The following is a 20,983-nucleotide window of genomic DNA, read 5'->3' as shown; positions in this document are numbered from 1 at the left end:
CTTGTCGTACCCCACAACAGGGCCTCGTAGATTTGTGAGGTTTCATGGCCCCCCCTCAGTGGAGTTCAGTATCGTTTCAATGCATTCATCTTCCTCAGTTAGGTCGGCAGCGACCGGCCATCTCTTGTTCAAGGCCTGTACGACCACCTTGTGCAACAGGAACTGTCCTGCCGGAAGGCCCGTGGCCTCAGAGTTCCGAGAAAGTCAAGATTTCCTGTTCTTGAATCAAGTCCCCAAGTGTGGCCACCCCGAGGGGCTCCCATTGTGTGCGTGTTTCAATTTGCCACCAAGAGTGATTAGCCATAAGTGCAGCAATGGGGATCTGTGGGGAGAATGGGTCCTCTGACCCAACCAGCCTGCAGGCCCATTTCCGAAGCCGGATCCCGAGCTTAGCGAGGTAAGGGCAGTGTCTCATAGCACCCTCCCCGGCCCACAGTATGTCTCTTAGTAACAACCGGAAGGGCCGGTTGGAGGAGGCGAGTGTCCATCGTGCTCTCATCGGCCATCCATTGCGTGACATGTCTCAGCTGGCTAGCAAGGAAATAAAGCTCAAAATTGGGGATCTTCAGTCCGCCCCTTTCGTATGGTCTTTGGAGAGTCTCCAACGCCACCCTATGCCTACCTCCCTGCTAGAGGAAGCCCCTACAGAGTTTGTTGAGATCTTTGAAGAATGAGGGGGGGGTGTTGAATGGGACGTTAGTGAAATTATGTAGTAGGCGGGGAAGGGTGACCATTTTAAAGAGACCAGCCCTCCCGGCCATTGAAAGTGGGAGCCGACCCCAGAATTCCATGGATTTCATGAGAGTCTTTGGCCCTTACGGTATTAAGGATATTTTCTGTGCCGGGGTTACGGTGTATGGTTATCCCCAAGTATTTGAAGGTTGTTGCCTGCCATTCGAGATCTAGAGGGGGGAGGGATCTGTATTTATCACTGTAAAGTGCTGCAAGGGGGTAAAGGCAAGATTTTCTCCTATCAATCTGGATCCCGGTGAGCTTGTGGAAGCAGTCCAGGGTTTCCAAGATGTAGGGTATGAGGTGCTCAGGGTCTTGAAGGTACAAAAGGGTGTCGTCAGCGTACATAGAGATGAGGTGGGTCACCCCATCTATCTTGATGCCTCCCTCCCCGTATTCCTGTCTCAGGTAGGCCGCCACTGGTTCCGCGGCAAGAATGTATAACATGGGGGGCAGAGGGCACCTCTGGCGGGTGCCCCTGTGTAGGGACCATTTAGCGGAATAGGTTTTGTTGGTGCGTACTCTCGCGGTGGGATTAGCATAAACTAGCTGGGTCCACTTTAAAAATACAGGGCCTATCCCCATTTTGGCCATGGTGGCATATAACCAGTCCCACCTCACGGAATCAAAAGCTTTGGTGGCATCTAATGACGCCACTGCAAGTTTCTGCGGCCTTCCCTCAGTACTGTAAATGACATGATGTAACCTGGGCAGGTTCTCGGTGATGGAACGCCCCGGGACGTATCCAGTTTGGTCTTGATGGATCAACAGTGGGATTACTCTGCGCAGTCTATTCGCAAGCAGGGCAGTAAGGATCTTGCAGTCTACGTTTAGCAAAGAGAGGGGCCTGTATGAACCACAAACTGCCCCGTCGCTCCCTGGTTTAAGTAAGGGTATAATCACGGCCTCACTCAGGGAGTCCGGGAGGGTACCAAACTCGAAGTCCTCATTAAAGTCCTGGGCCAATATTGGGGCAAGTGTTTCCTCATAGGTCTTGTAAAATTCCCCCGGGAGACCATCCAAACCTGGGGTTTTCCCAGCTGGTAGCGATCTAATTACCACCCTGACCTCGTCGGGGGTGACGGGCTCGTCTAGGGTCTCAGCCATTTGCGAGTCTAATTTAGGTAAGTCAATGATGTGGAGGGCGTCCTCGAACCTGGTGTCAGAGGGGGGCGGGGCTTCGGAGTACAGGCTGCGGTAGAAGTCGGTAAAAACCGAATTGATTTCTTGTTGGGTATGCACGGCGGTGCCGTCGGGTGTAAGTATGTGGCAAATAGGTGGCCTGCGGGTCTCCCTTTTAAAGAGCCAAGCTAAGAGTTTCCCTGGCTTGTCTCCTAGAGCATGGATTCTCTCCGTGTGCTTGGCGTAGCTCAGTTTACCGAGGGATTCCCAATGAGTTAGGCAGGTTTGTCTAAGTTCGGCCATTTTTTGTAATTGGTCAGGGGATGGGTCAGCCCTGCCTTCGAGCATACTCAGGTCCCTCTCTGCGCGCTCTAGCAAGGATGTAATGGATCTCTGGGCACCCCCAACTGCTGCGATCATCTCGCCCCTCATGCCCACCTTGTATTCTTCCCAAGTTGTGCTCAAGTATTTAATGCTATGCAAGTTATTTTGCCAATATTCCTCAGTACTATCTTTTTATGCGTTCCTGGAATGCAGTATCAAGTAGGGCCTCAGCCCTCAGCCTCCATGTGGGTACAGGGTGGGGGGGTTAGGTGGGAACACCTTACAGGTTACCAATAGGGAAGAGTGATCAGACAGCACCCTAGGCAGGTAGCGCGCATTAACAAATATGGACTGTTGTGTTAAGCTGAGAAAAATATAGTCCAGCCTGGTGTATACGGCGTGAGGTGGGGAGTAGAAGGAATACTCGCGTTGCTCCGGGTGCTGGACCCTCCAAAGATCACTGAGTTGCAACTGTTAGATTAGTTTGGAAAGTATTTTGGCCGGAGGGGAGGGGCGATCGGGTTTATTATCTGATCTGTCCAGTAGAGGGTCAAGGGTACAGTTGTGGTCGCCCCCCCACCCCCCCCCATATAATAATTCTGTCCATATACAGGCTGAGTCGCGTATAAAGGGAATGGAAGAAGGCAGTAGCGTCATGGTTGGGTGCGTAAGTGCTGACCAGGCATACCTCTTTGCCCTCGATGGAGCCGCACACCACCACCATCCTCCCCTCGTTGTCTGTTTTAGTGCTAGTAAGTCTAAAAGGAACAGTGGGGGCAATCCAAATCAGAACCCCTCTGGCGTAAGAGGAGTAAGCTGAACCTATTAGGGTACCACGCCAAGTTTTGGCCAGGGCTTCCAGTTTCTGGGCAGTTAAGTGAGTCTCTTGCAGCATGGCGATTCCGACCTTGCATCTCCTCAGGTAGGTTTGGACACGTCGTTGTTTAACAAAGCTGTTCAGGCCTCTGACGTTCCAAGTAACGACCCTTATTGTGTCAGCCATCGCCGTTGTGTGATTTATTGTGTGCAACAGGTGGAGCTCGAGGTCTTGATGGTGCTGCATTTCGTGTGAATGGTTCCCGTGGTCTCGGTATTTCCCAGTGTATGTCCCCAACTTGTGCAGAAACCCCCCCTTCCCCTTAACTATGAAATCCCCAAACATAGAACTGCCCCAGCGAGGTCACCCTCGTTATGACTTTCCTGTTTCTGCTCCGACGGACCGTGCATTGGTCTCCAGGTGCCCTACGGGCGGGTATATATACCCAAAAGGAAGAAACTTTGCAGGGGGTGGAGTGAATTTGTACTCCGGGTCTCCGCATGGAGGATCCATTCAGCTGTGTAGAGGCTCAAAAATGTATAGTTCCCACCAAGATGACAGGAGGAGTGTTATCTCAGTCTCTGCTTCTTTTCCTCAATATCAGGGATCTGTAAACCGTCCATCCAGTCCCTGGCCTGAGCCGGAGTGTCAAACGGGTGCGCCTTATTGTTATGCAGCACTTTAAGCCTAGAAGGATGCAGGAGCATATAATGCAGCCCGGCGGCTTTCAATCTGGCCTTCGTGTGTATGAACTGCGCTCTGTTCATTTGGACTTGAAAAGTGTAATCAGGGTAAATTGCAATTTTAGCAGAGTTCTGTTGGATTTGGCCACCTGCTCAGGAAAAGGCCAGAATAACTTCTCGATCCCTGTAGTTGAGAACTTTCGCTATCACTGCCTGGGTGGGGTCCGTGGTGGTGGTTTCTTAACCAGGGATCTGTGGGCCCTCTCGATGGTGAAGCCTTGGGAGAGTTTTCCAGCTCCCACCTCCTGTAGCAAGAGGTTCTCTATGTAGTTAGTGGGGTCGGAACCCTCTGGCAGCCCGAGGAGACGTTCCGGCGAGCCCTCCCGCCTCCTCGGCTCTGTCCTCCAAGTTGTCCTACCCACATAGTCATAGGTGCTTTTGGTCCTTACCAATAGGATGTCGATTGTATAGCTGCGCGCCAGCAGCTTGCCCTCAAATTTCAACTGTCTTCTTAGCTGGTAGGAATCCTCGTGTTGTTCTCTGCACAGAGAAATCTCTGTCAACCTTAGAAATTATAATTTTCAATAAAACGGTGAATACGGAACAAGAGACGACCCTTCAACAGCGTCGACAACGAATATGGAAATCATTGGACCCAAAAAATCCGTGTTTAGAGCCTGTGGTACGTGCAGCCTAAATAATGTCTATGAAGGGGATAGACATCTAGACTGTATGTACTCCCTGTACACAAATCACTTGTCGTAGGACTACGAGATCTGTCAGGGTTTCTCTAAAAAAAACTTGCGGACTGAAAGCGTTGCCTAATCTGCTCGCTGAACGAGGGGGGGTCTTATCCTGCGTCAGAGGCAGGCTCTTTAAGGAGTGGGAGAGCTACCATTCACTCTGAAAAGCGGTCGCCATCCAGCCATAAATCCAGGTCAAAGAACGACCTGTGAAAAAAACAGAAGACTCCACAAATTCAAGGTGAGGTGAAATCCTCGACCATCCAAGGTCATGCCGCCAAGCAATTCTGGTCTCCCTCTCCGAACAAACTGGTAAGCCACAAGGGCTCGCTGTCCGCGAATAAACAGTTGTCAGAGAAACCATTGACGACCAAAAAGGGATCTTCGTCGTCCAAGTCTCGCACAAGCAAGGGCTTGCGACCGAAGACGTCGACTTCCTGCTCGTCGTTGAGAGCAACCTCACAGACCAAGGACAAACAGAAGTCATCAACGAAAATTCCCCCTTCAACGAAGATAAAACACTGCTCGTCTTCAGAGACCCTGTCTCCCAGAGAGGTGGACATAGGTCCTCTTCCGGACAGGAATCGTCAGCGGCCCACTCCTCTATGAAGAAAAAACAAAAATTGCCAAGCAATGAGAAAACATCAGGCGAGTACTCTAAAACAGTACACCCCCACCCGTCAATGGCTCTTTCTGCAGTTTCAACTATGGAACATCCTGACCAATCTATCACACAGCTGCAGGGAGAACGCCTTCCCTCCTGTGCTAAAGGAATCGTTAGAACCTCAACAGAGGACCCTACAGAACCAAGGGAACTCCCTCTAGGAGTATCACCCATAAAATACATGGAAATTATGCATGACGAAATTCTGCAACATGAGATCACGTCAGATTTCGAGCCTCCTAGGGAGGATTGCTCAGGAGTTACAGATTCAGACTCCGAAGTCTGAACAGCAATCCAGTCCCACGCACAGGACACACCCAAGAGGGGAAAGAACACCAGTAAGACAGCAAGCCACACCCCTCTGGGTTCCTCCTGCAACACCCTCAGGATCAGGAGGGGGGGCGCCAGTGTACCCACTAATAAACCCAGTCTCTATCCCTGCAACTACTGTAAACTTTGCAAGATCTGTTGGGACAACTCAACTGCAGGCTACCATTGCCTCAACCTAGGCGATTCCTCAACAGACGGGTGACCAAATAGCGCCAATTCAACAGGCCCTAACACTTCAACAAAGGGATCAGGGGCACTCGTCCTGAGACCACGCCAAACGCCCACCTTCAGCGTAGGTAGGGGTAGTCCGCTGGTAGGTGAACACGAAGGGGAGCTGGTGGACACAGATCAGGACAGCAATCCAAGGGATAAGGACTCATCCACCACTTCTTGCTCCCCTCGCCAGGATGATACCTGGGATACAGATTATGCAGACCAGGACACACAAGGTAGTCGGGACCAGCCTTCGCCACCAGAAGACATTGGTGCTTTCCACGCTATGTTTTTAAAGGCGTGCCAAGAATTTGGGTTAACATCGGCAGAGGAAAAGAGACTGTTTTCTTTTGAAACATATGGGAAAATGCCGGAAAGCCGTTTTCGTTCTACCCATTCTGGATCACATGTGGCAATAGGGTTTGCAAACCCTGAAGCACCCGTTCACAGAGCCCGCAGTCAAAGGTAGACTGGACAAAGGGTTGAAAGCACCAGACACAACCCCTAAGTGTCCCACCTCTCAGCCCTCCCCTAGAGTCCGTAGTGTCAGCGGCTGCTACTCGCAAAGCATGTATGCAGCACAAAGGAGCCAAACCCCTGGAAAACGACGGCAGGAAAATGGATGCATTCAGCAAAAAGGTACTCCCCTTCAGGACAACAACGATTAAAAGATCCAACGCCCTAGCCATAGTAACCAGCTATGACCCTGAAATGTGGCACCGGATAGCTCCCATCCTTGAGCATTTACCTGAACAGCAACAAAAAGAGGTCATAACAATTGTACGCGAGGTCGAAGAAGCCTCTAACCATAGCATAAATATTGGAGTGGATTGTGCAGAGACAGGGTTTAAACAGATTGGTAATGGGGTGGTCCTGGCAAGGCAAGGCTGGCTACGCTGCACTGACCTCAGGCAGGAGGTGCAACATAAGGGCGCAGACATGCCATTTGAGGGCGAAAACGTTTTTGGCGACAATCGACAAGGCTCTTAAGGCCATGAAGGCAGAGTCCGATACCGCGTGATCACTTACTGCCTTACAAGGCGGAAAATATTTTTGTCCATTTTGGGGAGCCTTAGGTTAAACCAGGTCGTCTTCAACAACTCCAAGGGGTATGCGAGATCCGGCTACTACTCCCAGGGATATAAAAGAAAATCAGTCTTTCCAACGCTCCAGAGACTACTGCCAACCGCAACGCAAACAAGGCTTGGCTATCTCGCAGAGGGGTAGGCAGAACAAGTCCAAGCAATGACTGCCCCAAGGACGCACCGGTGGGAGGAAATGTGGCACTTTACATCAACAGGTGGCGATCGATTTTAAAAAAAAAAAAAAAACAGATGGGTGGTAGATGCTATCCAACACAGCCATCTGTTAGAATTCAAGTGTAAACAAAAACCCATATCTCCCATAATGTTGTTGCATCCGCATCAATGGATCCTTCAACAAGAGGTGCATCAAATGTTAGCCAAAAAAGCTATAGATAGGGTTCTCCCACACTAGGTTGGAAAAGGAGTAGTATATTCAAGGTACTTTGTAGTAAAAAAGCTGGATGGAAAGTGGCGTCTCATCCTGGACGTAAGGAAATTAAACAAACATCAAGAGACAAAAATTCAAAATGGTCTCAATACAAGATGTCATAAAAGCGATTCAGCCTCACCAACATCTAGCTGCATTAGACTTAAGACGCCTACTTTCACATTCCAATTCACTGCAGGTACCGGCAGAACCTCAGGTTGAAGGTAGGAGAGAAGCATTACCAATTCCGAGTCCTCCGTTTCGGCATCAAATCAGCTCCCAGGACTTTCACCAAATGCCTAGCTCCAGTGGCAGCTTTCCTGTGAAATCAGGGTCAATGCGTCTATTCATATCTAGACAACTGGTTGGTCAGGGCCCCAACACACCAAGAAACAGCGACTTTACTGGCCCAGTCATAGACTCTACTCCAACAGGATTTACAATCAACTACACCAAATGCTGTGTAATGCCATCCAAAAGGTTGGTATTCTTGGGTGCACATTTCTCTATGGCACAAAGCCTAGTCAAACCCTCGGCTGACAGAGTGCACAGGTTGATGTCTCTGGCATGCTCATTCACCCCAAACAAACGACTCCCAGTGCGCAGATACATGGCACTTCTTGGAACCATGTCGTCTTGCATTCCACTAATACCCCATTGCAAGCTACACATGCGACCAGCACAACAGTTCCTGGCAACCCAATGGTCACAAACCCAAGGTTCCTGGGGAGACAAAATCACCATCACGCCTGTGCTCTCAAGATCACTGAAATGGTGGTCAGTGCGCAACACCATCTCAAAAAGATGCCACTGCTCGAATAAACCCACCAGTTCACGATCTTGACCGATGCCTCCTTGGCGGTATGGGGAACCCATGTGGGCCAACACAAATCAAAGGCCTATGGACTACCGAAGAATCGACCCTGCACATCAGTAGTCTAGAACTGCGAGCTATCCATTGGGTACTAAAATCCGTCTTTCCGCTGGTTCAAAACTCAGTAGTGCGGATCCTCGTGGACAATACCACCACAAGGTTTTACCTCCGCAAACGTGGAGGAACCAGGTCAAGCACCCTGTCTCAGGAAGATCAAACCATATGGCTCTGGGCCATTTGTAACAACATCACTCTGCAAGCATTCTACCTGCCGTGGATACAAAACCAGCATGCAGGGACACGACCCAATCCCACGAATGGCAGCTTCACAGCAGCCAAATCAACAAAATCTTCACAGCATGGGGCCAACCTCCGGCTGGACCTCTTTGTCAAAATATCCAACAAACCGTGCAAAAAATGAGCAAACGGGCTGCCACACCCAAGCTCGCAGGGGGGCGTGTTCTCATTCCCTTCAACCAACGTCTTTGCATATGCATTCCCTGCCATTGCATTGATCAGGAAGACTATGCAAATGATCAGGAGATACCCTTGCAAAATAATCCTAGTGGCACCATACTGGCCAAGTCAAACTTGGCTCTCAGACCTCCTCCAGCTATTGGCAGACAACCCAATCCGCATGGGAGCCCAAGCCGATCTGTCTCAGAACAACGGTGCAATCCTACATCACGACCCATGCTCCCTCAAGCTCACAGCGTGGCTCCTGATCACTCCGAATTCGGCCACCTAGACATCCTGCAGGAATGCCAACGCATAATGGCGGCAGCTAGGGCCCCTTCCCCTAACAGCTCATGCAACCAAAAGTGGAAAAGGTTTTGCACATGGTGTTCGCAGCAGCCCAACTTGCAACCACTGACCATAGAACTGCAACAGGCACTTCCATACCTACTGAAGCTAGGGAAAGAAGGTCTTGCTATTTCCTCCATGAAGGTACACCTGGCAGCAATCTCCAGGTTCACCAGAAAGAGAGGGAGACCACCTCTCTACAGCAACAGACTACTCAAACATTTTCTAAAGGGTCGCTTCTGCTCCCCTGCCCCAAAGAGGAGGATACTGCCAGTATGGAGCCTAAACCTGGTCCTAGTCCGCCTCATGAAAGACCCTTTTGAGCCTCTCTTCTGTGTACACGTAGTTTGTGACTTGGTAGTTGGCCTTCCTAGTCGCTATTACGCCCTCTAGGCGGATCTCGTAGCTACAAGAATTAGTGGTGGACCCTCCATACCTCAGGTTTGCAAGGGACAAGTGATCCTATCCACCAATCCCCACTTTATTCCTAAAGTGCCATCTGAGTTTCACAAAAAACACGACTATTATGCTGCCTACCTTCTTCCAAAACGCCAACACCCCAGCAGAGAGCATTGCACTCCCCGGGCATCAAAAGGGCGTTAAAATTATTACTTGGCCCAGACCAAATCATTCAGAGCATCAAGACAGCTCTTTATCGCTTTTCGACCCTCAAACAAAGGGAAAGCTATCACGAAACAGGGTATCGCAAGGTGAATATCATCTACTATATCCTTCTGCCACGCAAATGCCCACTGGCCAATGCAGACTACAGCTATGACACCTTCCACAAGGGCTGCAGCGGCCTCAGCAGCTTTCTGATCTGGAGTGCCCATCAAAGACATTTGCCAGGCAGAAACGTGGGCAGTGCCCCACAATTTCACAATGCACTACTGACTGCAGCAACAGCACGCAGATGATGCACACATAATAATATGGGGTGAGCAGTCCTTCAACGGCTGTTCCAGTAAGGTAAGCCCCACTGCTTCTGGGGTTATGTATGTGTACTTCTTGCACAGGCATAAAATGCAGGTTTTTCTGATCTCTGCCTGTTTTCTCCTCCGTAAATGTACACTGCTATAAAATCTACTCACAGCATGGGAATCTATGAAAGATCAAATGCTGGAGAAGGGAGTAGTTTCTTACCTGTAACTCCATTTCTCCAGCGTTGGTATCTTTCATAGATTCACATGCGCCCTCCAGCCTTCTCCTCCAGGCTAACACCCTTTCCTCTGTATGTGCTGATCCACCAGTAAAAGTGGTTAAAATATGAGGGGAAGCTACTGGGGAGTTGCTATACACTCGAAGAACTATTGGCAGTGACCAAAATAACCTACAATGATGTGGTAGGACACTCAAGGTGTCAAAAGGAATTCAAATATAAGTAACCAGGGATTCCCAGCCTGCCGACGGAGATTCCCAGCCTGACAACAGGGAAGCTTCACAGCATGTGAATCTATGAAAGATACCAACGCTGGAGAAATGGAGTTACAGGTAAAAAACTACTCCCAATTATACCAGTGCATCCTCCTTCGCGCAGCTGCAAGTGAAGACACTACAAAACCACCTCTTGTTGGCATGGAGTTTGAGAGGGTAGGCTTGCACTGTCTAGGTTGTTCAAAAGAAGGGGCCCTCTGCATCAAAGCAGCCTTGAACTATCCATCTTGCGGGAATATCGGCACTGCAGGTGTAGATCCATTCTTAAGTCTGGATTTCTTACACATGGTTTACTCCTGTCTTTCCATTCCACTCTTTAAATGTCAATGAGAAGCAATTCAGGTTTTCTGAGACAACTCGGGAGGGGGTTCTCGCAGGTAGAAACAATTAGCTTCTACGATTGCCTGTAGTTTTAAAATAGATCGCCTCTTAACCCACTCATTAATGCGCCTTTGGTAACCTACCACTATTTCTAGTGACATTACAGGACCACTCATTCAAGCCCCTAATTCGGGTGCATCTTAATAACTTTTCATCAAAGGTGGCTTTTTTAGCTGCAAGAACAGGAGTAAGGATTGAGGAAATTGGTGCCCGGCCTTGCGCCATGGACTCTATTTCCTGTTGATCTTACGTTAGTCTTTTATACTGGGCACATCACCACTGGAGTGTTTTCAAAGCGCAGAACATGGTCTATGTAGAGGCGAATTGTGACCCTGCCCAGGGAGGCAGCCACAGACTGGGGGTGAAAAGGAAACTGGGCCAAGCATAGTGGGGAAGGGGTACGGTAAGTCTGGGAGTTCAAAACATACAGATTTAACTCAAGGTTGAGGGATGAATATTGTTCGGATGGTTTTAGTGTTTTGAATAAAATAGCGTTTTATCCTTTCAAGGGATGAGACCTTCCGTTATTGGCCAGCAGGACTTTCATGTGTGCGATTCCTAGTGTAGTGGTGATATTACGTTAAGTCATGCTGTGGGTGCATGATGGTTTTGAATCATGTTCAAGAGTGGCTAAGAGCAACAGCTAATCGTGTTAGATTCCCTCCTTCTGATAACCAGAGGGGCTTCTGATAAAGCCGAGTCTGCAGCCTGTTGAAGGGAGGTGTCTGAGCCAGGAATAGATTGAGTGCGGGAGAGGAGTTTGACAAGAAATCTCCTCCCACCAACCTAAAATATACCAGATTGGCCTCGGATGGAAAAAAGAGAATGATTGTCTTCCTTGAATTTAGTGAATTGGTAAATAATCCACTAGAATTCAGTATGGGAACATTAAATTAGAGGTAACGTTGTGAAATAATGCATTGTAGTCTCCCTGGGTCAAAGGAGACCTTCACATTAAGGACTAAATGTTCAGAGGGCAAATGTCCATTATAAATCATGTATGCACCTTAGGCACATGCTTTAAAGACTCTCAACTGCCTATATGTATTCAACAAATGCTCCAGGGTCAGTGATCTAAGTGTACACGAAGAAATAGTGGACTTATGCTGCTGCAGGCCTGCCCCGCTCCCCACATACCTCATCGCTACGCCTCCTCCCACAAGCACACCTGCTGTGTCAGGTACTGTTCAGTGCACTGTACTGAAATGCAAGTTTCAACTTCTTCCTACACTTTTAAAACGAAACCATTCCGGAATGGTTTATTTTTAAAACAAAAGTAGAGGAAGAGTAAAATATATATATTTTTTTTCTTAAAAGAAAAACGTAGAGGCACACCACTCCCGCCCACTTCGACCAGTGTCCAGGGAAAAGAGCACACATTCTTCCATTTATGACAGAAAAGCTGTGAGGAACTACGGGCACTCTTAAATGAGGGTGTGCTTTGATTTGTGTCTCTCTTTGGACCTAGAAACTGGAACGGGCTGCCTGGAAGTTCTTGAGGCCTACTAGGAGCATTATGAGGTGTGGAGGTTGGATTGCTCTTGGGCTGAGGCTGGGATCTTTTGAGAGTTAATCATCATATTCCATCCTTGTCTTCCATAAGCAACTTTTGCTACAGTTATCTTGGCCTGTTAATAGAAGGGAGGGATGGGTTTTAAGCTGAGAAGGCTTAGGTTTAGAAAATCAAGTCCTTCATCCCAGGAAACCACTTCAAATCTTCTGTCCAAGCATTGGTCCTCTGCCACCTGGATGGTGGCAGTGCCCTTTTGGAAGGCCCTCCTGTGTTTACCCTGGCACCCCTGAAATGTTTTCTGCAGGCTGCAGCACATCTCATCAAACGACTCCGCAAATTCAACCACATCACCCAACCCTCATCGAACTGCACTGGCTACCGATGCAAGCCTGTCTCGCCTTCAAATCCTGCAGCATCTCCTACAAGGATGTCCCCAAGCTACCGCATTGGGAAACGCTGCATCTCCGGAGGTTTACGATCCACATGTGCAGACTTTAACTCCGCCGGTGCAGGAAGGAAAGAACCAGAAGACAGGCCTTCTCTATTTTTTTTCCCAAGACTCTGGAACCACCTCCGCATCAAAATCAGACTCTTCCCCCTCGATTCTACAGGTCCGGAAGAAGGTCAAGACTGCTCTTCAATGAATGGCTCTTCCCTAACACTTAGTTCTACAGACACCCCACCCTACCCAAGAGTGGGTGATCTGCTCCCCACTGTTTCTTCCCCTGATGGCTTATAGATCCTTTGCTACCAAACTGCTCACCCTCTCCCCTCAGCTGTTAGCTCTCCACCCCCTTGTTTCTCTGCTTCCTTCACCATGCTCTTCCTCCGATGTTCCCGAAGCTAGGCCTGCACTCAATAAATACCCTAATAATAATAATAAGGCTTTTATTGTCTGCTTAATGCTTTCTCTGTGGCAAATAGTTATTTTGAAGCTTCCCATATACCTTCCACCTGAAGGTAACCTCCCCTTCCACCTCAATCAAGAAGTCAACCTCCCAATGCTCAGGGAATACGAGTGAGTAGATGACCCATACACGCTGATGCTATTCACTTTCTGTGAACAAGCATGTTTCAATTGGCGGATTTCCTATTGATTTCCCTTGGGACTCCTACAAAAGGGTCAAAACCCTATGCCATATACCTTTTTTGAAAGGTGCATTAAGCTTGCTATTGCCACAGCTTACTCACAATCTGGTACAACCATGTCCTCTGTTCAGGTGTGTTCCACAAGGGGGTCTTGGTACCCTGGGCTGAATCTGGAGGGCCATCAATGGAAGAACTTCGCAGAGCTGCTAAATGGGTGGAACCTAAGACTTTCATATGCCATTACATTATTTTTCGTCTGGGTGACATGTGGCCTATGTATTTGTCACTGCAGTGCTCTCGTCTGCATCACGTACAAAGCTTCAATCACTGGGTGTGCAGAAATACTTGTGTGTGTGTGCGCCATAGGCGTTTCAAAAACTCAACTGGGTTTTTCAATTTTCCAGAAGTATTCGCTTTGCAACTTGTAGGTATTACTCTTTGTGTGCGCTGCTTCACACCTTGTGTGCGTTCATTTTACAGAGGATTAACACTGAATTCAATCTACCAAAAATCGACTACAGCGGATGGCACACAACTGAGAATATTCTGGAAGATTGTCTGTACAAAGGCTCTGCTCCTCACTGGTACCAGCAGTACCTCCCCACCCCCCGCCCCTTTTTTACATGTGTAATGAGGAACATGAAATGTGAGTGATTTACCCTGATCAGTACTGCAGAGCAACCCCTTTCATGTACGTTTTGCCAAGGACGCAAAGCTTGAGCTAGTAGACAGCACCTGCTTTGTATCTCGCCACCTGGTTTTGGCCACCCCTATCCAATTCCTTAGAATAACTGTATCCAGAGTTCACAGTGTCACACTTCATCTGCTATCCAACCCCATACTACCTCCTGTAGACCCGTGTCTAAGTTTGATCATAGCACCATGGTGACCTCTCAGTGAAATATTGCATCTGAATTCTGGTCTGCAGACCTGAACTGTTGGGAGTTTATAACTCTCCTTTTTCCTATCTATCCTACAGTCATGAAAGGACCCCTGAGGAAGCTATGTTAGTTGAAAGTTCTTCTAGTTTAGTTAAAAATAAAGCAAAACCCTCTTTTAGATACCTTATGAAACTAGTCTGACTTTCACAAACCAGTGAGTGGCTTTTCACTTGGGATTTCGTTCATGTTATTTTTGCGTTATCTTCTGGATATTTTATACTGCGCAAAATCACCTCTGTGGTGGTCTTAGAACACATAGAAGTGTCCGAGAGTTGGCATATTGTGTCACCACTGGAGTTGCCAGGTTCTCTGTGTTGAAGAAAAGCGGTCAGTTAGAGGAACAGGGAGGGCTGAGTGGTTGGGAAGGAAGAGGTTTTAAGGTGAGGCATCCAGGTTGAATGTGTTTGAAGATATTGTTGGTCCTGTTGCATAAAGATCCTATGTGTGTTGTAGCAGCATGGTAGTTAAGTTTTTTTAAGTAGAAACAATGATCTTGAGGTAGATTAATATAACTATTCCGAGAGTAAAATGGTGCGTTGGTAGTGTGTCCCGTGAGGAGCTCAAGCAGACCACGTAGATAAACATAATTCCTCCCGGATGTGCCTTAAATGTTCCAGTGGGTTAACTCCAGAATCGTATTTCTGGGATTTCTGTGCCTGAGGACCACAATGTCCTAGTCTATTCAATCAATAAGTTTATTCGGAACAAATTGTCCATAAACAGCAAATGCAAGATAAAAATACATGAGACAACACAAAATTCAATTCTACATTTAAAAAACCATGATACAGCCATAAAAACCTTGCATTAAAAAGTGCATGTGTGTATTCCAATAGTCGGTGTATGTGATGCTGGGATGCTGGGATGCTGGAGGTAGCGGGACCATTCTTTTATTTTTTTTTAATCATTCCTATGGTGAACAGCCAGGTGACATAAATCTAATAGTTCAGCCTGTTGATCTTTTCCTTGAGCAATGGAATGGTACAATGTAGAGTTTCGTGTACAGGAGGAACATTTATTTAGTGACGAGAGTGGGTGTAGAAACATTCCTTTAGTGATTACAGTGAACACATGTGGAAGCATGAAATAAAAAGGTACGCACATTTTGGACAAATGAAATGTCAAACTACATTGTCATTTTGTGTAATTTAAACTACTGTTTGGCGCAATTACGAGCTAGGGTGAGCAAGCCCGTTGGTAACCCTCTATGCCAAGTAACCAGCAGGAGAGATTTGTCAAATCTTTGTAGGGCAACCTCGCAGCCTTTTTTTAACTTTGTAAATGTTATATTATTCTAATATCTTTATGGAGAGAGCTCGATAGTTGAGGTGCAAGGGTCGGGAAGCACGAGTAGATTTTTAAAGTAATTGTAGCAGGGGGTCTACATGTCAAGTTGCAAACTACTAGCTATGTATAAAACATCACTTGCCCCCTCAGTGCTCCATAAGTATATACCACATCATGTATCACTCGCCCAAGGCTAGTGGCAAGTGCACATTGTGAGGCCTGGGTGTAGAATGTACCTAGATGGAATGTGGATGTTCCTCGTTCATGTAAGGATGAATGCCAATTTGTTCGCTGGATGAAGAGGGCCATATGGCAACCAGTCATTGGAAAGATTGCACTGGCCATGGCTGGCATGCTGCCTATGATCCAATAATAATCTAGTGTAGACAACTCTGGAGACAATGTACTCAGTGGAAAAGGAATTAAGAGTGACACGTATGCAAGGGACATTAAACCAAAGTTAACTAAAATACACAGAGGGGACAGGCAAAGGCTGTGGTTCTACGTGATATTGTCAAATATTGAAGGCTGCACACCAGAAGGACTCGTTTGGTGTGCCCCTCAATATTTGATATGTATAATATTTTTGTGGGGAGTGGAGGGGGTTCACCTTCCTTTCCTCCTTAGCCCGCTCCTGGCAAAATACATCACCCTAAGCACCCCATCACAGAAACACACAGGCATCCATACATGTACATACTCACTCAATCGCCCCTCCCTTCCGCGACACAAACACTCCTCCTGGACCCCCACTCAAACACCCTTAAACATGCCCCCACTACCCCCACCATGCTACATTCTCCCTCAACAGACACACGCGCACAGACCGGCCCCTAGCCACACCCCCAACCCTACGTGACAGAGTTAGAAAGACTGCTCTGAATTGACATTTCTTTCCAGAAAAAAATAAAGGGAGATTGTCACTTCATACCAAAGAGGATATGTGGCAGGACATTGTGTGAATGCTTTAGAAATAGTATGGTGCTAGCCACTAATATAATACTTAAGCATGTATCAGCACATGGATTAAACCCATTAACATGCGACCACAGATAACCTAGACAGGAGGAAAGCACACGCGCAGTCAGATTGCAACAACATTCAGTGTTACATTACAGGGAAGCCTTCCAGATGATTATGGGTTTAAAAAAGCTGCAAAAACAGGATTTAACAGTTTGTATTTGGGAACCAATAGGTTATGCCAATTGCAGTATAATCTTCCCAGCTAAGTGTGTGCTGTAAAAAATCATAGGTGCACCGAAAGATACTAGTAGTGAATAGCCTCAAAGCAAATTTGGCAAGATGGTAAATGCCTATTGTGTTATAAGGGGCATGCTTTGTGGAAAAGATTAAACAAATAAAAGCAGATTAATGCTGCAACGTAATGTATTACACGGCGTACTGGGTGATGTGGGCAGCACTAAAAGGTAAATGCACCAACGGAAGGTATGTGGCAGCGGTCATTTCTAGTGAGTAAGGAATGTGAGTATTAACAGGTCAGCGTCGAGTGCTAAAGTCCAGAGGCTAAAGTGGGTGGAAATGGGGAAGAGGCCAACATGGGAGGAACGTGCAGGTTCGTCCCTTGTGCGGAGGGGAGTACCCAGAGTGGGTAAAGGGTGAAATTGCAAGTGGTCTGGAGATCCAGAGAGGAAATATGTATGAGAAGGTTTAGGGCAGCTGTGATATGGAAGAAACTTCAGACTGATGGGAGTCATGAGGACAACCAAATTGCTTAACTACAGGAGGTAATAGGGGAATCATGTTTTCAGCAGGATTTTATAGGAGGGGAGAAATGGTTGCAGAGACAAGGGGGTCCGGGCTCTGAGGTGTCCTGAGCCCAAAGGTTGATTAGCCAAGTGGCAGCTCAGGGAAAAAGGCATTTGACCGATCTTTCAAGAGCGAGGGGGAGAAGAAGGTGAAAACAGGCTTGTGATACAAAGACCATTGGCACCAACTTATGTAAGAACCTGTGTATGAAGGGGATGCCCACTATGGGTGCTGAGCATTTCTGGTGGTTCAGTGTCCACCTAGCGCAAATGTTGGCAGAGTGTTAGACAATATGGGGTAGATATGGTTGCAGGATGTGTTCCTGGGGGAAGGAGGTGCTAGAACAGATGCCATTGGTGTTGTCAGAATTAAAGGACAAATAGATGAAATGGAATCGCAAAAAGGGGATTGTGTAGCGCAATGGCTCAAAGGGAAACAAGTGATAAAGGTCAGGCCTCCCCATATTTATAAGAGATTCCACTGTGGGTGCAGAGTATTTCTGGAGACGGAGGCGGCAGGAATTACATGCAATTAGCCAGAATACAGAATTTAAGGTTTTGATCCAGTGTTCCCTACAAAGAAAACGCTCTTGAAGTTCATGTTACCAGGGAGTTTTGAAGTGACTGGTCCAATATTCCGCTATGTGTCCCATGATCGGCCTGCTCCAATGTTGTGGGCAATGAGGGGTTCCGAGCCAAACTCTCCCTTGGAGGTGTTCTACTTGAGCTCACTTTGGGGGTTTCTTTTGCCACTACTGCTCCGATGTCTGCCCCCATACTCTATAACCAGCAGCTGTGGTAACAAACAGAAAGTCAATGAAATTTATGCAGGGTGTAGCCCACCCAGTTCCCTTTTTGTCAGACCTTCTAAAGCTTTAGCCATAATCCGTGTTTGAACCATTCCTTGAATTTTGATAAATTGTTCAACTCTAATTTTATTTTTTTCGTCAGGTGTTGGAGTGGATGGCGGCAACGAAAAGGACTGGGAGGCCAACTCCAACAAGATCCATCTCATCAAAAAGAAGGGGAAAGTGAAGGCTCTGGAAGATGAGATTACCAGTGAGTGTCTATTTTAGTTCACACATGCTGCTGTCTAACGTTTGTGTGACACTATCGTATCACATTTGGGCGGAGTTTGGGTGTGGAGGTAGTTGGCGCATTTGTTGTGTGGTCGTTGCACAGCAAGGAATGTCCATTACACCTTAGCTTGAAACGCTACCAAATAGCCTTATACATTGATCTCATCATTTGTGAAAGGCACGTTATCACATTTTGCTGTGGCAATCCTAGAAAATAGTATGTCCTTGTCTCAAAATCCTGTGGTCTTACATAGATGGGCGGTAGCTCAGACTTTTAAAACTTTCTTTTGGGTATCTGCCGAAGGAGATTTTAAAATCTTTCTTCAGAGACTACAGGATCCCTTTCCGCACAGTTCATCGATGCAGCACAGGCCCTGATTACAGATCCTTGATTGTTTGCTCCTTGTGACGTGCAGTCATCTGAGCAGTTGGCAGAGAATGATGACCTGCATTTGCCACTTTTTCCTGTCTGTCTCATGATGGAATTGACTAATAGACGATGACCTGATTCTGTCGTTCAACACCAGCTTCTACATTTCAGTCGTCGATGCAAAAAGTCACGAGCTTTTTGGTGAAATTACATCCCTTTGGTCAATTGTGTGAAGCTGTGTCACAGAACATTCTTAAATTCTGTCTTTTGGCTTTTACAAGCAAATTTAAACCTTGGAAGCTAATCAAAACATGTGTTTATTTCATGTTTCAGACAAACAAAACCTGTCAATTAAATAACTTCACTAGATGCAGTCAAACCGAGAAATGTAGGATAGGTGAGCCAGAAGTCTGCCTGGGTCTTGCCAGCCAAAGCCCAAGCCAAGCCATTGAAAAAAAAGTTAATTAGGCACCCTAATATTTTTTAAATAACAGCAGTGACGTGATTAAACATGCTGTATTCCCCCCCCCCCCCCCAAATCTGGCCAAAGTCTTCAGTTCTATTAAAGAGACAGGAGATACCCCCCGACCTTCTGGCAATCTTGATAACGGTGATACCCAAGACAGGCAAAGCTTTGATGCAATGCTCGGCCTGCAGGCCGATATCTTTGCTCTGTTTGGAAGCCAAACTGTTCACACGGATATTGGTTTCCAGACGGATATTGGTTTCCAGACTGGAAGTCATCCTCCCTAAACTGGTCCATCCTGACCAGGTGGGGTTTGTGCAAAATATAGGTTGGATAATCTTAGACGTTAAATCTACTAAGCTCCACAGAGTTTAGACAGAAAGAAGCCCTGATACTCTGCTTAGATGCCAAAAAGGCTTTTGACTGGGTCTATTGACATTTAATGATGGAAATGCTGCAGAAAATTGGTTCGAGGGTGACATGGATGGGATGGAAGGCAGCGTTGTACTCAACCTCCACGGCTAACGTCCTGGTGAATTTGGGGAAGAGGGTGCAAATCTGGTGTGTTTCCCCCACACCTCCTATATAGAGGATGCCTGTTGTCCCCCCTCGTGTATGCATTAGTGATGGAGCCTTATTGTGAGGGCTGTCTGTCTATGGGGGGAGGGGGTCGGGGGTTCAAGATAAACCTTGCTAAGTCGGCGGCCTTTCCGGTGGCACGGCTTCAATCTGTGGTGTTAGAATGTATTGGTGGTTAGCAGTTTGTGATTTAGGAAGAAGGGTTTAGATATTTGGGGACCCTTTTTCCACTGAAAAAGCAGTCGAGCCTACCAGAACACATGTATTCATGAACTCAGACTTCCTGCATACAATAAGTGTACCATGTGCCTGTACTGTACTTAAATGTGATGAATGATACTGCCAAATAAATCGGCATCAATTACAGAGTTCATCTATGTACCAGGTTAGGGGTTGGACTGAGTCTCAGGCACTTTGGTCACATTGCAGTATCACAGAGACAGGTGCAGTCTTCTCAGGGAGTACCTACCATTTCTAAAAATGCACCATAGACATATTTGCAGCTTTGTAATCCTGCTGGTTGTTGAAACTGTGTCTCTTGTAATACACCAAATATTTTGGGTGGTAGGAGGGGTGACTAACACCTCTCTTCAATCACTGCAGATTGCAACCATTCAGATCTATGAAATCACTCCCCCAACCCCCACACACACTAAATATGTCACAGCGGGGCAAATGCACAGGTTCCCAGGCAAAAGAATAGGGCTGTAAGAATATTTTGTAGGGTCACAGCAAAAAAAGGGAAAATGTACTAAAAACTCATCATGAACATTCCAGCCCCATCAACTTCAGGGCTATGGTCCGAGGACCCTCCATGTCAACTTTAACCAATTAAGAGATATATAGACACATGAGACAGCTCAGCCATTGGGGAAAAAGGGCATGTGAATTAAACTAATGTCATAGTCATACCACATTGATGTACCCTAATAATCGGTGTTATTGTTAGCCACTTTATTTTTATTCATTTGATCAACCCCTGGAGCCTGTCCAGTGGTGACCAAGGTATTCTAAAAGAAGCTAAATGCATGGTGTACGATTGGATGTCCTGAGGAGAAGGGAGGATAAGGTTATCTGCAGCCAGCCCAGAAACACACATTGACAAAGGACTACCTTATCCTGTAAACATCCTTTAGCACTACATGTTGTCACATACTGCAGAACAGGAGCGACCCGAGGTGCCTGCAGGTTGACACTGATGCATCCTAACTAAACTCCTCGGCTCTGGGCCCAACCCCACTGTAAAGCAACCAATCGGAG

The 20,983-nt window shown here is 47.1% G+C and overlaps 1 protein-coding gene across 5 annotated transcripts in view; it reads left to right on the top strand.

The window, feature by feature from the left end:
• The window catches only part of GFPT1 (glutamine--fructose-6-phosphate transaminase 1), a 235,941-nt gene that overhangs the window by 41,757 nt on the left and 173,201 nt on the right, over nt 1–20,983 (top strand). For all 5 annotated transcript variants that reach the window (XM_069618891.1, XM_069618893.1, XM_069618892.1 and 2 more), the window contains exon 3: nt 18,181–18,288. In XM_069618891.1, coding sequence (XP_069474992.1) covers nt 18,181–18,288 — 108 coding nt within the window. The remainder of the gene's footprint in view (nt 1–18,180; nt 18,289–20,983) is intronic.

Source organism: Ambystoma mexicanum, chromosome 10, assembly GCF_040938575.1.
Source record: "Ambystoma mexicanum isolate Mex_15411 chromosome 10, UKY_AmexF1_1, whole genome shotgun sequence".
Lineage (NCBI taxonomy): Eukaryota > Metazoa > Chordata > Amphibia > Caudata > Ambystomatidae > Ambystoma > Ambystoma mexicanum.
Note: the sequence above shows the minus strand (reverse complement) of the source record. Positions and strands in the feature narration are given on the sequence as shown.